General features: G+C 40.3%; 1 protein-coding gene across 6 annotated transcripts; it reads left to right on the top strand.

The window, feature by feature from the left end:
- The first annotated feature begins 124 nt into the window (after positions 1–124).
- On the top strand, positions 125–23,729 carry ZNF790 (zinc finger protein 790). 6 transcript variants are annotated; one of them, XM_045988717.1, is made up of 8 exons: positions 125–565; positions 653–785; positions 4,511–4,668; positions 6,848–7,166; positions 14,173–14,257; positions 16,073–16,199; positions 16,486–16,581; positions 21,179–23,729. In XM_045988717.1, exons 5-8 carry the CDS (start codon positions 14,249–14,251, stop codon positions 22,849–22,851), a joined length of 1,905 nt encoding a protein of 634 aa, XP_045844673.1. In that variant the 5' UTR covers positions 125–565; positions 653–785; positions 4,511–4,668; positions 6,848–7,166; positions 14,173–14,248; the 3' UTR covers positions 22,852–23,729. The 6 variants fall into 6 exon arrangements, with proteins under 6 accessions (XP_045844673.1, XP_045844672.1, XP_045844676.1 ...); XM_045988716.1 differs by having other exon boundaries at positions 6,252–7,166; XM_045988720.1 differs by lacking the exon at positions 14,173–14,257 and having other exon boundaries at positions 6,252–7,166.
- The last annotated feature ends 215 nt before the right edge of the window (positions 23,730–23,944 follow it).

Raw genomic sequence — 23,944 nt, 5'->3', positions numbered from 1 at the left:
AGGGAGCACTGAGCCTAGAGGCCTCTGGGAGATGTAGTACCGTTGCGACCGGTGGCTAAAAAGCTGTCTCCTGGATATCTCCCGGATATCTGGTCTCTCCGGTGGCAAAGAGCCTGAACTCAGCCCAAACTGCGTCTTCCGGCTGAGCAGAGTACCGGAGGCTTCTGGGAGTTTCAGCTGATTAGGACTCCGTCGACCAAGCCTCCTCCGAGCCTTCTCTGGACTAGGTCTCGTCCTTGACCTGCTAACCCTAGTTCAGCAAGAATCCCCTTGCTTTTGATATTTACCAAGCTCCTCTTAGTAGTTTTCTACCCATTGACTCCTTCACCGTGCCCCTTGGATAAAAATCCCAGCTATTAAATACTGAGCTGAGTTCAGTCTCTCTTCTCCATTGCAACAGTCTTCAATAAAGTCTTCCTTACCTGTTTAACTTACCTGGTGCAGTTTTTCGTCAACAAAACCCCCAGGTCAGCTCTCTCAGACTTTGATGACTCACTCTGCAACACACTGGGCCCTAAGATTCCTGGGAAATGCAGTCCTGGACTTCGCGATGAACCTGGCCAAGGTAAGCTGGGTCCTCAAGGCACTGAGGCGAGGCTGGCGGCACTTAAGTGCCCTGGGGGATGATGCTCAGAATTCCGCTTTGCCCTAGGAATACAAACAGATGCTCTCGAGGCAGGATGCTGCGGACCTTGTTAAAAGAAGAAACCCAAACGTGGACCTGAGCATCTGTGACCAAACCAGCCTGGGGAGTTTGAAAGGGAGGAATCTTCAAGCCCAGTCATGTATGTGAAAGTGGACAAAGGAGGTCCCATGTGAGACAGTGGCGAGATTACGTGTGTGACTGGTTGAGGCGGGAGGGAGGATAGTTGAGTGAAAGAGAAACTGCATGTGGGTAAAACTGATGAGTGTGACGGAGTCGTGGATCAAGATTATGTGTGGCTTAGGGAGGCTGGAGGGTCACATCATGGGTGTGTGTGGTTGAGGTACTTGTGTGCAGCGCATGGGACAAAAGCGTCTGAATCTCTGCCAGTATGAGTATTTGCGTGATCACCTGAATGCAGGTCATCTCAGCATGGGTGCCTGAGATGGTTCAGGAATCTGAATCCTACAAGCCTCATTTTCTCTTCAAATTGATAATAGGGTATGTCTTCCTGGAGCTTTGATTTTTAAGAGGGAAAAACTAAATTTTAATTTATGTAATAAATAACTTTAGCATTTTTATATAAATGCTAAAGATTCCAACCATTTGCTCTGAAATAGAATAACAAATCAGTATGACATATTAAACGGGGCATATTTTGCTACAGGGGTACCTGTTTTGTCTATAACCTTGCCCCCAGACATTTACTCTTTTCTGTTCTTTGGGAGTCATTGGTAGGGTAAATGTTCGGAGATGTAATTGTTTAATTCAACCAGAAGAATCAACCACAATTAAAAGATGTTCAGAGGATGCTGTACAGGGATGCGATGCTGGCGAACTAGAGCAACTCGGTCATATTAGACATGGATAGCTCTCTGTATAATTCAACTTTTGAAAGTAAAATGTTGTCTCTTTTCCATTTCTGAAATATTTAGAACCTTTACATAGCGTAATAGATTCAGCTTTGAGATAACAAGTTTCAGGTATCCTCAAACCCTCTGCCATATAATTGTATATGCTCAACCTTTTAAGGTAAAAGGTATCTACTTTATTCCTCTTTATGTGGTGACTTTGGGGGATGGTGCTTGAATTAAAATCCAGTCTTATGTCATTTTCTTATATATAGGCTATCACATCACCAAACTGGATAAAATCTTTAAGTTGAAACAAGAAAAGAGGCCATAGGTATTGAATAGAGGAAATGTAAATGAAGTTCTCTCCAAGTGAGTGACTGAGAATCAGGCAGATATGCTTGGGTTAAGGCAGAACAGAGATGTTCAGTGAGAGAGCTGACACCTCTGAAATGTTTTTCAGGCTTTCTTTTATAGGCCCTACTCTCCTTGAGTCTTAGCTGATGTGAATCCTTCTGTCATCATTCTTTTTCTATCAGTGCCCTATTTTATTTAAGTAATCCTAGAGGACCGTATTCTCTTCATTGTCGTAGTCTACATATGCAGTCAGTCCTTCACAAATCTGCAGTCTTGGATGCCAGGCTCAGTCAGTTAAGCATCTGCCTTCAGCTGGGGTCATGATCCTAGAGTCTTGGGATCAAGTCCCGCAGAGTCCTACATCAATCTCCTTGCTCAGTGGGGAGCCTGATTCTCCCTCTGCCTGCTGCTCCCCTGCTTGTGCCCTCTCTCTCTCTCTCTGATAAATAAATAAATAAATTTTTTTAATCTTTAGTATTTCAAAACTAGTATTGTTGCACACTGAAGTTTCTTTTTTATGACATTCCATTTTCTATCTTTCTATCACTAAAAGCTTCAGGATTATATTTTACATCTGCATTTCCAATTGTCACTTATTTCCCGCAGTCATATTTCAGCAACTTTCATCACCTCTTGAAGCTACTGGCTTAGAAATGGTTGCTACTTTCCTCCTAGCTCTCTTTTCTGCCAACTTTTTTTTATTCCACAATTGTTATTGAAGGAATTATCTCATTCATCTTAAATATTTAAACAAGGTTATAGTGAAAAAAAAGTCTCCCTTTCAACAATTTCTCTTCTCCATCTGCATCTACTGTGACTAGTTTCATATGTAAACTACTTTAAGTAATTCTATATTTATAACAACATATCTATGTATATCATCTTTATTTTTCACAAATGTTAGTATACTATAAAGCATCTACTTTTTTACTCACTATTATTTCTTAGAAGACATCCCATATTAATACATATTTATTATTCTTTTGTATGGTGATATTGTGTTCTGTGGTAGGGGAAGTGTCTTACTTTAACAGCGCGTAAGTGAATATTTCGGATGTTTTCAAGTTTCTACAATTCTGGAATAATATATATACTCAGTTTTGCATAGATGTGTGTGCACTTTTGTAATAAATTCCTTTAAGAAGTGCTGGGCCAGAGGTTATGTATAAATATTTGCAATCCACATAAGATGAATCACTTTCCATTCCCACCAAAAAATTTATGAGAGTGCCTATTTCCTGTTCTGGTCAAACACTGTGTTTCTTCATTTAACAGCTCAGTGTGACCTAGTGAGCCCTTTATCTGTGCCAGATTCTATTCCAGGGAAGCATCAGTGAACAAAATGGCCCAAATTTCCTTTCCTCAAGGAGTTTACATTCTAGTCAGGGAAAGTGGCCAATGAACATGTAAATGAAATATATAGCATTCCAGATAAAGGTAAACTCTGTAGAGAGAAAGAGAGGTTAAAAATGAGATAGTGCCAAATGAATTACATTTTTTAAACTTTTATTTATTTAAGTAATCTCTACACCGAATGTAGGGCTTACACTCACAACCCTGGGCTCAAGAGTAGCGTGCTCTTCTGACTGAGATAGCCAGGCACCCTGGGCACTGCAATTTTATTTTATTTTATTTTGGGAATTGCAATTTTAAATAGAATAGTTAGGAAAAGCTTAACTAAGAAGAAAATATTTGAGCAAACCAAAAGGAAGGAGTAGCAACATTTGAACATATTTGGATAAAGCAAATTTATAAACAGAAAAAACACTAAAACATAAATGCTATGGGTTGGATACAAGCCTGTATATTCAAGGAGCAGCAGGGAGTCTGCTTGGGATTCTCTCCCTCTCCCTCTGTCCCTCCCTCTGTGTGCCATGCATGCACGAGCATGCTCTCTCTTTCAGATAGATAGATAGATAAATAGATAGATATAGATATAGATAATCTTTTTAAAAAAACTATGGAATGAGCAAGCTTTAGGGAGTAGATGAAGAATTTTGTCTTTAATCTCCTAAAGCACTGATATAGTCCATGTTAAAGAGAAACATTTGCATGTTGTCAGTACCTAGGTATCATTTATAGTAGTGAGAGGATGAGAATTCTAAGGAAATCTATTAGGGTAAGACTAAACATAGTAACATGCTGTAGTGGGTTGAATAGTGGCACCCCATAGCTATGTCCATATCCTAACCCCCAAGATCTGTGAATGTGACCTTAAGGTAGTTTTGGGTGACGTTGGGGTCCAGAGCCAATGGCCAAGAAAGAATTCTTATTAAAGCGTGGGTACAGGACCTGTGGCAGAAAGCGATGCATTACAAGTGTGAGGGGTGACTGATTATATACTTGGGAGTTGGGGGAGGTAAGGAAAATGGAGGTTTCCAAAAGGACTTTCCATCTCAAGTATTCGCTGGTGGGCCTCCAGTTATAAAGAAATTTAGTTTTGTTTGCATTCCCTTTTGCCTCTGTTTCCCACATCACTCATGGAGGGGAATGTGATGTTAGGGTTCTAGGAAACTGAGTTATAGGTCTCTGAAAGTTACGTTATTGATAAGAATGATTTTTCTTGATTATCACTAAGACATTTGTAAATTGATGGAAACTCGTGTCCTGAAGAACTGTGATCTTTATCAGTTAACCATTTGTTTTTTCTTTCCCTTAGTTTCAGGGCAGCCAGAAGTGCCTGAGGAATGTCAACATATCCCACCAGGGAGTTGGGGGTCAGCTTGTGCTTTGTCCTCAGCTTTGTCCTTTTGCTCCCTCATCAACCTTACCTGGTAAAAGGGTTTTTGCGGATGAAATTAAGTTAAGGATCTCTAGGTGAGTTCATCCTGGATTATCTGTGTGTAACCTAAATCCCATTTCAAGTGTCTTTATAAGAGAAGATGAAAAGACATACAAGAGAAGACCATGTGAAGACAGAGGTAGAGAGTGAAGTTATGCAGCAACAAGCTAAGGACCCCTGAGTTTAGTTCTTTTTTTTAATCTCTTGGGAGCATCTTGATTTTTTTTTTTCCCTGTCCTTTCATATGTCTTAAAATTTTTGTTGTTGTTGAAAGTCAGACATTTTGTTTAGGACAGTAGGGTGCAGAAAAGCCTTAACCTAGCAGAACTGAGAATTCTTATCCTTAGAAGGTTTGCTTGCACAGTTAGTGCTTGGCTTGCATCTAGAATTTAGTTTTCCAGAGGGAGGTCCTGCTATCCTGATAAGAGTGGCTCACTATGCCTGTTTGTGCAAATCACACAGTTTATATTAAACACCTGCTTTCCTTCTGAAATTCTGGTACGCACACTTGGTAGAAGCTGCCTATGTGACCAGCCCACAATAAAAACTCTAGATACTGAGTCTCTAATGAGCTTCTTCCCTGGTTGGCAACATTTCATATGTTTTGTCACAACTTGTTGCAGGGGAAATTAATATCTTGTGTGACTCTACTTGGAAAGGATACTGGAAACTATGCATCTGGTTTATCCTGGACTGTACTCCATCCATCTTTCCTCTTTGCTAATTTTGCTTTGTATTGTTTCACTGTGAGTTCTCCTAGTGAATCATTCAACCTTGGAGGCAGTATTGATCTTGGGGGTCCCACTACATAGTAGTAACTGAGGAAAATAATTTTCATCCCTGAATGGGCACCCTTTTCCTTTGGCAAAGCCTTTAGTGTGGAGTTTTAAGTTAATTCAATGAAGAGTTTTAACAACTAGCAAGATAAACTCATATAATTTGATTTGCACTTATATAAATTTCAAAGAAATTTAGTTATGTAACTAACAACCAAGATATTTGTGGGGCCCCCCAATCCAATGGGGGCCACCAAATGTGGGGTAATCTGGTGGAAGCCAGATGCACAGGCAGTGAAAGAATTCACCCAAGGCAGAACAAGGGAGATAGAAGTTTATTGACAGCAAAGCAGACTGCTGTGAGGCAGGGTTGGGGGGCTGTAGTTAAGGGGAAAAGATGAGAAGGTAATGGGAAGTATGAAATTTTCTTTTTTGGTACCTGTATCCACCCATTGGTCAGCTAGTGCTTATGATTCTTTTCAGGTGGGTCTCCTGAAGGGCCTGTTTGTATTCAGCCAGGGAGGTACTGTGGACCCTTCTATCTTACTCAGGTTTCCATTGTTTAAGTTGATTGCCTAAAAGCGGCCTCTACAATATTTCTACTCTAATAGTCAAGCAGGATAGTGGTCAGCTAGGGACTGGGATCAGAAATATTGCATGCACAGGCCATTTCTTCTTTTTTTTTTTTTTTTTACCATTTCTTCTTGAGATACTAACAATGTACTCTTCATTAGTACTGAGTACTGACTGTACATATTCTATGCACTTCAGGTATTTTACAATAAAAATATGTTTTGCAACTATTTTATAATAAAAAATATCTTCAAAAATTATTTTTAAAGGCTGAATTTGAAAGGACTGGAAAAAATTACTCCTTTGCCAGAAAGTTTAGACATACCGTCCATCTAAAGGATGAGCTCGGAGAAAAGGAAGCAAATTTTAAAAGCTGGCAGGTATTAACTTCGGGGGGGAAGGCCAAGAAATGAACAACATTTGCAAAATACTAATGTAAGCTTGAATATTAAACTAAACTCTTTAATGGTAATTGGAAGATAAGAATAAGGAAAGTATTTGTTTGAAGATGTAAGGGATACTACACCTCGGTTAAAGGAGCTCCCAATGCTTCGCAGAGAAGGGACCCTCCTGGGATCGGGCCCCTTCATCCCACCCCCAGGTCGATGCTTGTGGGATAAGAGATATCCGCCAGGCCGGGCCAAGGCTCAGACAGAGATGGTAAGGACTTGCAGGTCGCTTGGCACTGACTAACAGGACCTTTCTGTCACGCCGTATCCGTATCCGTCAGATGCTCAGAGCGCGAACTCAAGCCAGGAAGAATTAACCCTTCCTTTGAGGTAGTTCTAGGACTCTGAACTACATTTCCCAGGGGCCATCGCGTCCAAGGCTACTTCCGGTAAAGGCGCATTGGTTTATTGTCAAGGTTCCCAGACTTGCATACCTGTTGTGGAGGAGCGGCGTGGAGTCCTCGGTGGAGTTTTGCATTCTAAACGCGACTTGGAACTCATGGAAGCCCTCTGCCCCGGATGTGAGCAGTTATGAGGGCGACGGTCGTTGCCGAGGCCAAGGCCTGTGAATTGAGATTGTCGGCTCTGGGCTCTGAAAGGCCAGGCACTGACTACGTTTTCCAATGTCCACCATAGCCAAGACAGCTTCCTGTCCGCGCACCAACGCTTTCAGGACCGTAGGAAGCATTGCGCCTGAGTGCCCGCGGAACATTCTTGTAAGGACCGCAGGGTCAGGTAAGAGAGTCTAAGACTCAGAAGCGAAATGACCCCTGAGGGGCCAAGGCCACTGGGGAGGACAATGAGCAGTGAGGGACTAATGTTTTCTGAGTCTCAGGCTTTGCCAGCAAGAGGATGTGGGAAAGAAGATTGTAGGGAGCTGTGTATGTTATGTCCGCTCCCGCGCGATCAGGATGGGATCTGTGTGTGCTTGTGTGAAATTGTTACGGGAGCGGGATGTGGGGATAATCGCTTAGGAGCTGTAGGGTTGGGGACGTGTACGTGTGTGTGTGTGTGTGTGTTTGCATGCGCCCGATGGTGAGGGGAGCTGTAGGTGATTGTAATGACTATTCAGGTGTGACTGTGCATGTATATGATTGTGACTGCACCACTGCATGCCTGACCGTGTGTGTAAATGTGGTAGCCGCAGCTGCGGAGGCAGAAACAAAGAATATTGCGTTTAGTAACAATTACACTTATTTGTAAATGTGTGGCGAGCAGTTTCTGTGGTGGCCTTTAGTTGGGTTGAGTCGGGTAATATAGAATGTGGGGAGAGGAATGGGGACAGTGTAGAGAACACATCCCAAGAATTTCTCTGTAAATATGAGCAGAGAAATAGAACACCAGCTAGTGGGGGGTGGGGTGGGGAATGACAACGTACCAGTGTATTGGTGATAGTGAGTCACAAGAGAGGGAAAAGTAGAAATACAGGTGAGAATGAGTAAGCAAGGCTTATCTGTGTGGATGTAGTGCAACTGCAAGAATAAAAGAGGGTAGTAGTGTTGCAGAGAATGAGCAGTGAGCTCAGGTTTTCAAAAAACAAGGAGCAGTATCCTGTATTTGGTAGATGTCAGCAGCAGTGAGGTGTGGTATATTCTGAATAATCTCAGGGCATGAAATTCCAAACTAGAGCTTTTTAGGAGGAGAAAAATAGAAAAGTCTGAAAGTAAGAAGAACAAGGATGATAACCCCCTCCCCCCCCCAATGGCAAGAAGCTGCAGGGGGTAGGAGAGGGAGATGTTGAAAAGGCTGCAGAGTCCTTTGGGGAGAGCCAGGTTTCCCTTAGACCCAAAGGTGAAGGGAATATTCAAATAAATGCAAGTTGGAGATAGAAGAGGGCTTTGTTATTAATTAATTATGAATTCCAGAGGGCATACTAAAAAGTGTCAAGATTTGGGGAGGACTGAAAAGGGGGTACATCCAACTGATGGGGTGGGAGTACAGTGACTGAAAAGAGAGGTTATTATGGAATCTAAGGCTTATGATGGACATAAACATGGATACAGGGGATATTGATGCTTATTCTGGGTTGGGTTCAAGACTGTGGGAGAGGAAGTGATAGAATAGAAAGAGGTGGATTTTTGAGTGTCCATCAGGAAGAGAGGAGCCAAGGACAGAAGCTTTAAAGGTCATTGGGGTAGGCAAAGTCATCTCTCTGCAAAGAGGGTCCTAATCCCTGGAACCTGTGAATATTTTGCTTTACATGAGGGGCAAAAGGGATTTTGCAAACAAGATTAAGTTAAGGACCTTGAAATGGAGAGATTATCCTAGATTATCCAATTAGGCCCAATGGATTGTTTTTAATTTTTTAATTTTTTTTTATATTTTATTTATTTGACAGAGAGAAATCACAACTAGGCAGAGAGGCGGGCAGAGAAAGAGGAGGAAGCAGGCTCCCCGCGGAGCAGAGAGCCCGATGCGGGGCTTGATCCCAAGATCCTGAGATCATGATCTGAGCTGAAGGCAGAGGCTCTAACCCACTGAGCCACCCAGGTGCCCCAGGCCCAATGAATTGTTAAAGTCAGTAAACCTTTCCCAAGGGTTTAGAGTCAGAGGGAGCTAGAATCAAAGAAGAATGATCAGAGATAACAAAATTGTTGGCTGAAGGAAGGGAGCCAATGTTGGTGGCCTCTAGACTCTGGAAAACATAAGGAAATAAATAATTCTCCCTTAAAGCATACAGAAAGGAACACAGCTCTGCTGACACCTTGATCTTAGCCCAGTGAGAAACATCTCAGACTTTTACCTAACTGCCTAAGCGTAAGGTAATAAATTTGTATTGTTTTAAGCCATTGTGTTTATGCTAATTTTTTGCTTAGTGATAGAAAACTAATATAATGGTATAGTGTCTTAGCCTTAGTGCTGTGGAAGGGGTCTTGAGTACTGGGACATGAAGGGAACGCAATCCCTATTGATAAAGTTGAGGAATTCAGGTAAGGCACACAGGCCCCCTCCTTGCTTATAATTTCCAGTTTTACTGCATTATGATATATATATTTTTTTATTTGACAGACAGAGATCACAAGTAGGCAGAGAGGCAGGCAGAGGGGGGTGGAAGCAGGCTCCCCGCTGAGCAGAGAGCCCGATGCAGGGCTCGATCCCAGGACCCTGGGATCATGACCTGGGCCAAAGGCATAGGCTTTAACCCACTGAGCCACCCAGGCGCCCTGCCTTATTATATTTTTAATGTTGGAATTTAATGAATTTTTCTTTGTGATCTAATATATGGCAGTCAGTAGTATGTGTTTTCCACTTAGTCTTTGCTTGACAAAAATGTATTAAAATACTCTGTGAATGAAGTTTTATCTTACATAACCTGTAGCTTCTGCTTTATTAAAGTTGCTGCTGTTGTTGATATATATTCTTCATCATCATCATCATTATAATTATTTTTAGAGAGAAGGGGAGGGAGAGGTAAGAGTCAGAAAGCGAACCTTAAGCAGGCTCCATGCCCAGCATAGAGCCTGATGCAGGACTCGATCTCAAAACCCTGAGATCATGACCTGAGCCCAGATCAAGAGTTGGATGCTTAACCAACTAAGCCACCCAGGAGTCTCTAGATAGTCATCATCGTTTTTGTTGTGAATCGTAGGCTTTGGTATTTTAGCATGCTCAAGATCATAGCCCCTGCTTTTTTTTTTTTTTAATAAACAAATTGCTTTTATTTTTTTAATTTCCTTTTTAAAATTTTTAAGTAGGCTCCACACCCAGTGTAGAGCCCAGTGGGGGTCTTGAACTCACAACCCTAAGGTGAAGACCTGAGCTGAGCTCAAGAGTCAGACACTTAACCAACTCTACCACCCTGGCGCCATTGCTTATTTTGTTGTTAGTTTGCATTTGCTTTTTATATTTTCCCCATATTTGTAAAATGAACTTTTTATCGAAGTTTATCAGATATACAGCCAAGCGATGATACAATCAAAAATGTTCTGAAATTTTCTCTATTCTCTCTTTTAAGGTGGAAATATGTTGTCTAGTAGTTTAGAAAGCACTCTTGTGAGTAATACTCCCTAAGCTCTTGCAGCATAGAACTTCTTATATCCATTATACTTGAAAGACAGCTTGGCTGCATATAAAATTTTCGATTCTGTCATTTATTTTCCCACAAGTATACTTGAGAAACTACCTCACTATTTGGGGCTCTGAATTTAGCAATGGAGAAGTGTTAACAACTAAATTTCCTTTTTCTCATAGGTAACTTGGTATTTTTATGTTGATTTCCCATGGGTTTTAGACTAAAATTTTATTAGGATGTATTTTGGCACTCAGCTCTGAATCATTTTTCCCTGCAATATACTATGTCTTTCATTATGTAAATTCATGCTTTATCTCAAGAAATTGTTTTTTAATGTTAAAAATGTAGTTTTTAATATTCTCTTCCTTGATTTGGATTTCATCTGTAGGGGTCTGCTTATTTATTAGTTGGATTATCTCTGACCTTCATGGTTTTCTTCCAATAATTGTCATCTCTTTTTTTTATTTTGTTCTGCCCACTAGTTTCTGTATTTTTTTTTTAATGATGAAAAAAATTGTATTTAGATTTAGCCAGCTGGACTCAGTTTAGATGATCCCAGTTTTGTTGGCAACATCCAAAGCATCATAGTCAGGGGCCACTCGAACATATGCCTTCTTCTCTCCATCAGGCCTGATCAAAGTGTTGACCTTGGCCACATCAACATCATAGAGCTTCTTCACAGCCTGTTTGATCTGGTGCTTGTTTGGCCTTGACATCCACAATGAACACAAGCATGTTGTTGTCTTCTGTTTTCTTCATGGCTGACTCAGTAGTCAGGGGGATCTTGAAGACAATAGTGATCAAGCTTGTTTCTTCTGGGGGTGCTTTTTCAAGGGTATTTGGGCTGCCTTTGGAGACACAGAGACTTGGATCGTTGGAACATAGGTGACGTGTGGATCTTTTGTGTGTGTGTGTGTGTGTGTGTGTGTGTGTGTGTGTGTGACTGTGGATGCCTTTCTGCATCACTTTCTTGGCCTTCAAAGCCTTTGCTTTGGCTTCGGCTTTGGGAGGGGCAGGGGCTTCCTTCTTAGCTTTTGGTGCCATCTTCGTAAAAGGGTAGTTTCTGTATTCTTTGTCCATGCACTCTCTGTGGTATTTGTCATACCTTGTGCTTATCTGTTCTTCGTTTCTAAAGTGATTCTGCCTGCGTTCTCTTTCACTTTTGTTTTTAACGAACTCTCACTTGTAGTCTCTCCCTCACTTCCTCCCTATTCCTGAAATCACTGTAACATTTGTGCATGTAGTCTTGCCTCAGAGCTGTGATTATATCATAAATTATTTTTTTTTACTCATACTGGAATGTTGGATAATAATTTTAATCTTCTCCTATGTCTTTTAGGCATTTTTCTTCATGGGGTATTTTGGCACTCTTTTCAAACATATCTAACAACATCTTGGGACACAATGGTTCTAATTTTGTTATTTTTTTGGAAGGTGATAGATTATCTCAGAATAGCTATCACTGGTGCTTCCCTTGTGAAAAGGTAGTTTTTAGGTTCTTCTGCTCAAGAGTTCCCTCCTCTGTAAGTACAATAAAAAACAATTTCTTTAAAATAGAGTTTGGGGCACGTGGGTGGCTCAGTCATTAAGCATCTGGCTTTGGCTTAAGTCATGATCCCAGGGTCTTGGGATTGAGCCCCGCATTGGGGGGGGTCCCTGCTCAGCAGGAAGCCTGCTTCTCCCTCTCCCACTCCCCTTGCTTGTGTTCCGTCTTTTGCTGAGTCTCTTTCTGTCAGATAAATAAAATCTTTTAAAAAATTAAAAAATAATAATAAAATACAGGTTCTCTACAGAGAAAGGGGAACCCTCTTGCCGTGTTTGTGAGAATGCAAACTGGTACAGCCATTGTGGAAAACAATATGGAGGTTCCTCAAAAAGTTTAAAACAACTATCCTGTGACCCAGCAATTGCAATACTAGGTATTTACCCAAAGGATACAGAAATACAGATTCAAACAGCATTATCAATAATAGTCAAACTATGGAGAGAGGCCAAATGTCCATCACCCAATGAATGAATAAAGAAGATGTGATGTGTTTATATATACAAAGGAATATTACTCAGCCGTCGCAAAGCATGAAATCTTCCATTTGTAACAACACGGATGGAGCTAGAGTGTATTATGTTAAGTGAAATAAGTCAGAGAAAGACAAATACTATATGATTTCACTTACAGGTAGAATTTAAGAAAAAAAACAGATGAATATATGGGAAGGGGAAATGTAAAAAAGGAGAGAGTAAAACAAGCTATAAAAAACTTAATGATAGGGGCGCCTCGGTGGCTCAGTGGATTAAAGCCTCTGCCTTCCGCTCAGGTCATGATCCCAGGGTCCTAGGATCGAGCTCCACATCGGGCTTACTGCTCAGCAGGGAGCCTGCTTCCTCCTCTCTCTGCCTGCTTCCCTACCTACTTGTGATCTCTGTCTCTCAAATAAATAAATAAAATCTTTAAAAAAAAAACAACCTTAATGATAGAGAATAAACTAAGGGTTGACAGAGGGAGGTGGGGGAGGGATGGGCTAGATGGGTGATGGGTATTGAGGAAGGCACTTGTTAGGATGAGCACTGGGTATTGTATATAAGTGATGAATCACTGACTTCTATTCCAGAAACCAATATTGCATTGTATGTTAACTACCTAAAATTTAAATGAAAAATAAATAAGTAAATATTGTTCCTTTGAACAGCCAGGTTTTCTTTGTTGTTCAGAACATAACCTGGTTCAGAAGGACTCCTTCTATCAGTTCTGAGTTCCCCAGTGTCTTCTCTGCTGCAGTTAAAGAATATGGCCAGGGGTGCCTAGCTGGCACAGTGGGAAAAGCATGTGACTCTTGATGTTGGGGTTATGAGAGTTTGAGTCCCATGTTGGGTATTGAGTTCACTTTTTATTTTTTATTTTTTTATTTTTTAGTTCACTTTTTAAAAAAATTTTTTAAAAAGAGAGACGACAGCTAGGATCCTAACTTACTTGATGAGGCTGGTATTACCCAGATACCAAAACCAGACAAAGCATGTCTCATAAGAATTTGAGTGCAGGAGCGCCTGGGTGGCTCAGTGGGTTAAAGCCTCTGCCTTCAGCTCAGGTCATGATCCGAGGGTCCTGGACTCGAGCCCCACATCTGGCTCTCTGCTCGGCAGGTAGCCTGCTTCCCCTTCTCTCTCTCTGCCTGCCTCTCTGCCTACTTGTGATCTCTGTCAAATAAATAAAATCTTAAAAAAAAAAGAATTTGAGTGCAATAAACCTCAACAAAATATTAGGAAGCCAAATCCAGCAACATACGAAATGTATTATACAGCATGACCAAGTGGAATATATCCCAGGAATGTAAGGTTGTCTGAACATCCAAAAATCAATTAATAGGATATATCATATCAATAGAATAAAAAACAAATATCCCATGGCTATTTTAATAGATACAGAAAAAGAATCTGACAAAAGCCAATACCTTCATTTATGCTAAATAAGAGACACTAGTCATAGTAAATTCACATATAGTATGATTCCATTCATATGAAAGTCCAGAATAGGGAAATCTATAGAGACAGAAAGTGAATTAGTGGTTACTTAGGACTGAAAAAGAGGGAGGGAGAATGAGAGTCACTTGGGTTTTGGTTTGAGCCAGGATTTCTGTAGACTCACTCTGACCTTTTTTCAGTGAGAAAATGGCATTCTTAGTCCATTTGAAAACTCTGAGGAAAACCTGACCTCTCTTGATTCCTTCCTTCTAGCTCTGCTTTCTCAGGACTCTACTTTACCAGGAGAGGAGTCTAGAAGACTGATTGATTCTTGGAATTTTAAGTCATCATGGCCCATGTGAGTTGGAATTGCCTCTCGCCAAAATTATAATCATTTATATCACATTTGATGAATACTTTTATTTTTTATCCTTAAGCTGCTTACTTGAGTCACTGTTCATTGTAGTAAGTGATATTCGTTAAACAGTCCACTGCCTTCCCTAGGTGTCCCTCTTCTCTCCAGCATGGCATTCAGCACCTCCTGTGTCCCAGTACTTTGGCAGAGCACTGAATGAGGAGAAATGTTTTCCCTTAGAAGAAATAGTAGAGACTATCTTTTCTTTTTTTTTTTTTTTTAAGATTTTATTTATTTGACAGATCACAAGTGGGCAGAGGCAGGCAGAGACAGAGAGAGGGGGAAGCAGGCTCCCTGCCAAGCAGAGAGCCCAATGAGGGGCTCGATCCCAGGGTCCTGGGATCATGACCTGAGCTGAAGGCAGAGGCTTTAACCCACTGAGCCACCCAGGTGCCCCAAGACTATCTTTTCAAACCTGTGGCTTAACAAGGTGGAACTGAGTGGCTCAAAGGGATACACTACATGAAAGCTTTTATTTATTCTGTAGGATGGAGTGTTTCAATTAGTAGAAGTGAGAGTTGGTGTTGGTTGGTATTCGTTTTATTCATTGGCATTTTATCATGCTTTTAAATAGAGGATTGAGGGGTGCCTGGGTGGCTCAGTGGGTTAAAGCCTCTGCCTTCGGCTCGGGTCATGATCCCAGGGTCCTGGGATCGAGCCCAGCATCGGGCTCTCTGCTTAGCGGGGAGCCTGCTTCCTCCTCTCTCTCTGCCTGCCTTTCTGCCTAGTTGTGATTTCTCTCTGTCAAATAAATAAAATATAAAAAAAAAAATAAATAAATAAATAAAGGATTGATGAAAGCTTAAGTTCCTTGCCAGGAAATCAATGAGAGATTAATATTATTATTATTATATTTTATTTATTTATTTGACAGAGAGAGAGAGATCACAAGTAGGCAGAGAGGCAGGCAGAGAGGAGGAAGCAGGCCCCCCGCCAAGCAGAGAGCCTGATGCGGGGGTCGATCCCAGGACCCTGAGATCACAACCAGGGCTGAAGGCAGAGGCTTAACCCACTGAGCCACCCAGGCGCCCCTAGAGAGATTAATATTATTAACAAGACATGTGTTGATTGTTAGCTACTTATTCTAGAACCCAGAGATTTTATACAGTCCCACAGAAAATGATATTCAATTAGGAAGTGTTTCTTCTAAGTCTCCAACTTCAGCTAACAGAAAATTCAACTAAAAGTAGCTAAGGCGGGAGGTGTTTATCACATAATAAATCTAGAGTTAGTCATGTAAGCCTGGCATGGCATCCCAGCAGTATCAACAAAGAACTCTTTTTTTTTTTTTTTTTTTTTTATTTATTTGACAGAGAGAGAGATCACAAGTAGGCAGAGAGGCAGGCAGAGAGAGAGGAGGAAGCAGGCTCCCTGCAGAGCAGAGAGCCCGATGCGGGCCTCGATCCCAGGACCCTGAGATCATGACCTGAGCTGAAGGCAGCGGCCCAATCCACTGAGCCACCCAGGCGCCCCTCAACAAAGAACTCTTAATTCTGGACTGCTGTCCTATTGTCTGGTTGCTTGTCACTGGAAGGTCATAAGGATGTTGTGACTGAACAACAGAAGACTGTAAGAGCATATAGGCACTCAGCTTCAGTCACACTAATTTCCATGTCATTCCTCCCGTACGACAGACAGCCAACTTCAATTTTTGCTCAGTGTGTATACTACTTCCTACAGTGCCCTTTTCATTTCTTCCCCCCTTGTATCTAAAAGATTTTTTTAATTTCACCATGATGCTTGTGTTGTTTGTTTCAGCTTTCGATGATGTTCAGGGATGTGGCCGTAGACTTCTCTCAGGAGGAGTGGGAGTGCCTGGACTTGGAACAGAGACATCTGTACAGAGATGTGATGTTGGAGAACTACAGTAACATGATCTCACTGGGTAAGATTCAGAACCTGACCCCAGAAATTTCTGATTTTTACATTGTGAATTTTTTAATTGTCTTTCAAGGATGTAAGAGAATTTCTGATTTCCTTCTGGGAAGATGGTTTATGCTTTGTAAATTTGGTAATAGTCATCAATGGGAACCTCCATCTTCTCCATCCTTTAGAAATACTTCATGCCTTTTTCTTGCTGTTCCTATAATTGTCTCTCTCCCTTCATAACTGAGATGCAGATTTTGAAATCTTTACCACGTGGTCATTTCCTATTTCTTCTCTCCGATCAGGACTTTGCATTTATCAGCCGGATGTGTTCTCTTTACTGGAGAAGGGGAAAGAGCCCTGGATGGTTTCTCAGGATGAGACAGGAGGACCTTGCCCAGGTGAGTGAGGCTGAGCTGTCACAGGGAAACCATCACTGTAGATAAGAGCCCAGATGTTCAGTGAGGCAACAGCATCTCTGAAATATTGGCCTCGAGTCTCCTCAAGGGATAAAAAGCTGTGGATAACAGTCTGAGACCTAGAGTCAAAAGTAACCTCTTCACCATGCATTTCCAAATGGCCCTTCTCTTCACCTCCAGATACCACTCCAATTCAGTGCTCTTCGGTTTCTTTCCCTCATGTTATAAAAAGGTAAGTGTCATTCTTTTTTTCCAGTAGTCAGTTTATCAGTGCTTTGACACAGTTTCTTTCTCTTTTTTTCATTTAGATATTTGTCAATTTCTCCATTTAGATATTTATAAATTTCTCCCTAAAAAAAAAAAATTGACCCTGTTTTTATTTTACCTACTATATCTTAAATTTTTCTTATTTTGCCTAAATTCTCCTTGCTTCTGCATTTCCTGCACTCACCAATTTGTTCTTTTAACCAACATTTATTGATTTTCCAATTTCATTTTGGGATCAGAAGGGTTAACAAAGAGTATATAATCTATTAAGAAACTTGTATTCTCTTCTGTGACTGGAACATGCCCATAAATTTTGGCAAAATAGGCGCTACATTAAGAGAGGGCCTGATAGGGGCGCCTGGGTGGCTCAGTGGGTTAAAGCCTCTGCCTTTGGCTGGGTCATGGTCCCGGGGTCCTGGGATCGAGCCCCGCGGCCGGCTCTCTGCTCCACAGGAAGCCTGCTCCCTCCTCTCTCTCTGCCTGCCTCTCTGCCTAGTTGTGATTTCTCTCTGTCAAATAAATAAGTTATCAAAAAAAAAGAGAGAGAGAGGGCCTGATAGGGCACCTGGGTGGCTCAGTGGGTTAAGCCTCTGCCTTCGGCTCAGGTCATGATCTCAGGGTCCTGGGATCGAGCCCTGCATCGGGCTCTCTGCTTGGCTGGGCGCCAGCTTCCTCTTCTCTCTCTGCCTACTTGTGATCACTGTCAGGTAAATAAATAAAATCTTAAAAAAAAGAGAGAGAGAGAGGGCCTGATAGGCTTCTTAGTTGAAAATCAGGAAAATAGGTGAAAAGGGCTTCTGGCTACAGTTAATAGTAAGCGGCAGAAGAGAGTTTAAGGCTAATGGAGGACAACAAAGAGAATGCAATGTCATAAAAGACAAGTCCTGGCTGTCAAGAGGAAACAAGGCGCATATTTGGCAAGTTGAGGCTATTTGATGAATTTTCTATTATGGGCAGGACTCAGACTGAAATAACATACTCTTGGAGCTTTTTTTTTTCCCCCACAGTATTTGTTAATTATTTATTTAGGAGGTGTTTTTTTTTTAATTTGAAATATCAAGGAAAGAAAATAAATTTTATTTCCTTATTGGAATCATGTTTTTAAATTCCAGAGGTTATATTTGTGTTTTAAAACCATTCTTTTTCAGAACTACCAATACCTGAAACAATTTGAGTGAATCTCCAGGATATTGTGCTGAATGAAAAATGCCAAAGGTCACATGCTAAATGAATCCATTTATAGAACATTTTGGCAATCACTAAATTATAAAGATTGAAAATATATATTTTTTAATATATATACATACATACACACACATATGTGTATATATATATACAATGTAGTCTGTTTGCATGAATATTATCTGGTTATTTATTTAATTTTGTGCCAGATAGTATTTGTAAAACGCTGTGGTAAAACTGGTAAAACTTTTGCCTAGAATACCTTCCTTCATAGAGGATTATTTGCTTCTATCAGGTACGTAAAGGCATGAACATTTTGGTTGCTTTCTCAATCCATCAGCCTCCTGAGTCACTGAGATGGTTTGAAACTGAGCTCTAGTTCCTGTATAGGTCTACCTCTGTTTTACCCATATTCCTTGATTATAGCCCTTCCATAGTATCTAAACATGATGAATGTTGAGGACTCCCTGTTGACATACCCTGGATACTAATCTCTATCTTCTCAGCCCTAAGATAAGGTCTGTCAGTCTCTAAACCAAATGCTAGTATCAGTACAATACGAATAGTAAAAATTGGCTGAGACTTTCAGTATGTTCAAATAATAGTAGTTGTAGTTTTTTTTGTTTTGTTCATCTAAAATAGTCTACCAGTAAGTTTGATATCCCATACAGATTTGGTAGAGAATTTATAACATAATCACATGACAATTTCATCAGATCTGGCACATATCAAAAATGAGTCACAGGGGCGCCTGGGTGGCTCAATGGGTTAAGCCTCTGCCTTCGGCTCGGGTCATGATCCCAGGGTCCTGGTATGGAGCCCCACATCGGGCTCTCTGCTCAGCAGGGAGCCTGCTTCCCCCTCCCCCGGCCCTCACCCTCTCTGCCTGCCTCTCTGCCTACTTGTGATCTCTGTCTGTCAAATAAATAAATAAATAAATCTTTAAAAAAAAAAGTGAGTTACAGAGTAGTCCTACTTATTCCTAGCTCATGCCAGACTCTTTGCCCTTGGCAACTTCTCAAACTATTTTTCTTTTTCAACTATCACCCATTATGTCCTTTAACCTAAAAGCAACATACCTGTGTTACTGAGTTCCTACTCTCTGTTAACTCTAGACTAGATTACTTCCAACTAGACTGATACTCTGTTTCCCAACATTACTGTTTTTAAGCTCAGAATTATATAAAACATTCATCATAATATCTTCCATAGTACTTAAAAATTTGTGGTTACTTTATAATATTTTCAGTGGCCTTGCATAGAAGGGAGGAAGAAGAGACCTAGGGAAGGGCTTGAAAACATAATGCAGAATGGATGGACAATACAACTATTCTTAAGACAAAAGCAACTTGGTGGAGTCATGACAGAAAGTTGAACTTGGCTATGCACTGTGGAGGAAATAAGCAGGGTGAAGTCTTTGCTTGTACAAAGGCAAATTGAAAAATGATTAAGTAGGCATGATTACATTTCTGCATATTTGTCTTTGAGTTAGTTTAGATATACTTTTGTTTCCTCCTATCTGTACAGAAAGTAATATGGAAGCAGTATATGTACTCATTTCAGTAAAGATGGAAGTGACATTAATCATATGATTAAATGATCCAAATTGTGCCTCCCAGTACCTGGTTTGTGTAAGATCCTTTATTCTATCCTAAATTCTCCCTCTTTCTTCCTTCCTTCCTTCCTTTCTTTTTTCTTTTGGTCTTGTAATGTATTTTTTACAGAATTATTTTCTTTCTTTTTTTTTTTTTTTAAAGATGTTATTTATTTATCTGACAGAGAGAGAGATCACAAGTAGGCAGAGAGAGAGGAGGAAGCAGGCTCCCTGCGGAGCAGAGAGCCCGATGCGGGGCTCAATCCCAGGACCCTGAGATCATGACCTGAGTCGAAGGCAGCGGCTTAATTCACTGAGCCACCCAGGCGCCCCTCTTTTTTTTCTTTTTTAATAAAGATTTTTATTTATTTGACAGACAGAGATCACAAGTAGGCAGAGAGGCAGGCAGAGAGAGAGGAAGGGAAACAGGCTTCCCACTGAGCAGAGAACCTGATGTGGGGCTCAATACCAGGACCCTGGGATCATGACCTGAGCTGAAGACAGAGGCTTTAACCCACTGAGCCACCCAGGTACCTACAGAATTATTTTCTTAATGCCTAACATCTGCTAAGGGTTGATTTACCGTACTGAGTGAAACAGTCTTATCTTTACATTGGCATTCCATGACTGAGTGGTACTTTAATAATCATGTTTTTAATTGAACTATTCAGATGAATTTCAGTAAAACAAAGCTTTTATATATCTAATAACCCACCTCAACTTTTATTAGTTCTCTTAAATTTCTCTTTATTTTTTTGCCCTTTTTTCATATTGCCCAAAATTTGAGAATTTGTTAAGTCATTCATTTGTGTGCCTTATGTATTTTAGGATTTACTTTTTTTCATCTTCTTTTTTAAAAATTTTATTTATTTATTTGACAGACAGAGATAACAAGTAGGCAGAGAGAGAGGGGGAAGCAGGCTCCCCGCTGAGCAGAGAGCACAATGCAGGGCTTGATCCCAGGATCCTGAGATAATGACCTGAGCCGAAGGCAGATGCTTAAACCACTGAGCCACCCAGGCACCCCTAGGATTACTTCTCTTTCTTTTTTTTTTTTTTAAAGATTTTATTTATTTATTTGACAGAGATCACAAGTAGGCAGAGAGGCAGGCAGAGAGAGAGGGAAGCAGGCTCCCTTCAGAGCAGAGAGCCAGAAGTGGGACTCGATCCCAGGACCCTGAGATAATGACCTGAGCCGAAGGCAGCGGCTTAAACCACTGAGCCACCCAGGCGCCCCCTAGGATTACTTTTCTTTCTTTTTTTTTTTTTAAAGATTTTATTTATTTATTTGACAGAGATCACAAGTAGGCAGAGAGGCAGGCAGAGAGAGTGAGAGGGAAGCAGGCTCCCTTCAGAGCAGAGAGCCAGACGTGGGACTCGATCCCAGGACCCTGAGATCATGATCTGAGCCGAAGGCAGCGGCTTAAACCACTGAGCCACCCAGGCGCCCCCTAGGATTACTTTTCATATCTACATCAGACATTTTGTTTGTTTTTGAACAGTAAAACATTATGAATTTATTTTCTTATTTTTCAGACATGCAGTCCAGATGTCAGAGCAAGAAGTTATCACAAAAAAACGTCCCTTTTGAGAGAGAATTGACTCAACTGGAAATTTGTAAAAAATACAGCCTTGAATATTTATTTTTTAGGGGTGATTGGGAAAGCAAAGATCAGTCTGAAACACAACAGGAAAATCAGGAAGAATGTTTAAAGCAGGTTATATTCACCAATGAAAAAACGTCCACTTTTAACCATCACACAGCTTTTAATGTACATCACAAACAGAATACAGGAAAGAAACTGAATGAATTTAAAGAACGTGGAAAAGCTTTTCCTTCTGGCTCAGACTGTACTCAACATCAAGTAATTCAAACTAAGGAGAAATTTTGTGAAGATAAGGAATATGAGAAAACCTTTCTTTCTGACTCAGAACTTACTCAATATCAGACAGTTCATGCTGCTAAGAAAACATATGAATGTAAAGAATGTGGGAAGGCGTTTAGTTTGCGTTCAAGTCTTACTGGTCATAGGAGAATTCATACTGGTGAAAAACCTTTTAAATGTAAGGAATGTGGGAAGGCCTTCAGATTTCATTCACAACTTAGTGTCCATAAGCGTATTCATACTGGCGAGAAGTCTTATGAATGTAAGGAATGTGGGAAGGCCTTTAGTTGTGGCTCAGATCTTACACGACATCAGAGAATTCATACTGGTGAAAAACCCTATGAATGTAATGAATGTAGGAAGGCCTTTAGTCAGCGATCACATCTTACTAAACATCAGAGAATTCACACTGGTGAAAAGCCTTATGAATGTAAGGAGTGTGGAAAAGCTTTTACTCGTGGCTCACACCTGACTCAACATCAGAGAACTCATACTAGTGAGAAATCTCATGAATGTAAGGAATGTGGAAAAGCCTTTATTCGTGGTTCAAATCTTGCTCAACATCAGAATGTTCATGTAGGCAGGAAACCCTATGAATGTGAGAAATGTGGAAAAGCCTATATCTGGAGTTCACACCTTGCTCGACATCAACGAATTCATACTGGTAGGAAGCCTTATGAATGTAAGCAATGTGGGAAGACATTTATTTGGGCCTCATATCTTGCTCAACATGAGAAAATTCATAATGAGAGGAAACTCTATGAATGTAAGGAATGTAGAAAGACCTTCCTTCATGGCTCAGAGTTTAATCGACATCAAAAAATTCATACTGGTGAGAGAAACTATGAATGTAAGGAATGTGGAAAGACCTTTTTTCGTGGCTCAGAACTTAATCGACATCAGAAAATCCATACTGGAAAGAGACCATATGAATGTGAAGAATGTGGAAAAGCCTTTCTCTGGGGTTCACAACTTACTCGACATCAGAGAATACATACTGGTGAGGAACCCTATGTATGTAAAGAATGTGGGAAATCTTTTATCTGGGGTTCACAACTTACACGACATAAGAAAATTCATAGTGATACAGAATCCTATGAATGTAAGGAAAGTAAACAGATCTTTGGTCACCATCCATATTTTACTGAACAGAAAATTCACAGTGGTGATAATCTCTATCAATGGAAAGACTATGGGAACACCTTTAGTCAGGACTCAGACTTTGCTCAACCCCAGGATATTTACACTTTTGAGAAATCCTATGAATATAAAAATTTTGAGACATCATTTTCTCCAAGCTCTCACTTTATTTCACTCTTATAAAATCTTATGATATAAAAATATAAGAAGGTCTTTATTCATGACTCATTAATTGATGTCTGTCTAATAATTGCTTCTTTTGAGAAACCCCACAAGTGTAAGTAGTACTGGAAATCTCTGTCAGAATACACAACACACTCAACAGCGGAGAATTCATAATGCAATCTGTATTAATACAGGAAAGCATTTACTGAATGGTTTTCCATTTGAAATATCAGAGTAAAACCCTACGAATAAGATGACACTGTGAATCTCTTCTGAATCATTTTTAAAACATTTTCCACATTATTGATATTATTCTGCATAGAATTTAAATCTAACTCACGTAGGGCAACTTTCCATCACTATTTAAATCTTCTTACACTTCCACAAAATTATACCAAATTATACCAAAATTATACCAAAGGTGAATTTCTGTTACGTAATTAATCTTGGAAAGTCTTGACTATGTCATACAACTTATTTGGTATGCCTTAGTTCCAACACATCTTACCTGTATTTTTTGGAAAGTAACTCAAATCTGTTTCTGTTTGCTTATTTATTTTATAAGGGTTAAATGAGCTTGACTACCTAAATGACATCATGACCATCATTAATTTTAGTATTAGACCATTTCTGTGAGAAAGACCTTGACAGTATAATGAATATAAACAAATATGCCAATAAGATACATGTCTTATGGAACAGTAGGATAATTCTAAGAAAAACGAGTAAAACAGAATGAAGGGAAGAAAGCTTTGAATCAGTATTCATTTGCTGCACCAAAAACTCCATACTATAAAGAAAGCCTTATTGTTCTAATAAAACTGGGGTTGTTGAGTGCTCAGCAGTGTTTTTTGTTTTAAAAGGCATTTGGGGGACGCCTGGGTGGCTCAGTCGGTTAAGCTGCTGCCTTCAGCTCAGGTCATGATCCCAGGGTCCTGGGATCCAGTCCCGCATCGGGCTCCTTGCTTCTCTCTCTGCCTCTGCCTACCTCTTTGCCTGCTTGTGCACTCTTTATCTCTCTGACAAACAAATAAATAAATAAAATCTTTTTAAAAATAAATAAATAAAGGCATTTGGAAGTGATCTGTCTCTAACAAATTTCTAAAGCCAA

Source organism: Meles meles, chromosome 19 (genome assembly GCF_922984935.1).
Source record: "Meles meles chromosome 19, mMelMel3.1 paternal haplotype, whole genome shotgun sequence".
In the NCBI taxonomy this organism is placed as follows: domain Eukaryota; kingdom Metazoa; phylum Chordata; class Mammalia; order Carnivora; family Mustelidae; genus Meles; species Meles meles.
The sequence above is the reverse complement of the archived record's forward strand: the minus strand, read 5'-3'. Positions and strand labels throughout refer to the sequence as shown.

Excerpts from the sequence above, each read along its gene's own strand:
- ZNF790 (XM_045988717.1), top strand. Across the intron at positions 16,200-16,485 it reads CAGTAACATGATCTCACTGG|GACTTTGCATTTATCAGCCG; the intron begins GTAAGATTCAGA and ends CTCTCCGATCAG. Across the intron at positions 16,582-21,178 it reads GACAGGAGGACCTTGCCCAG|ACATGCAGTCCAGATGTCAG; the intron begins GTGAGTGAGGCT and ends CTTATTTTTCAG.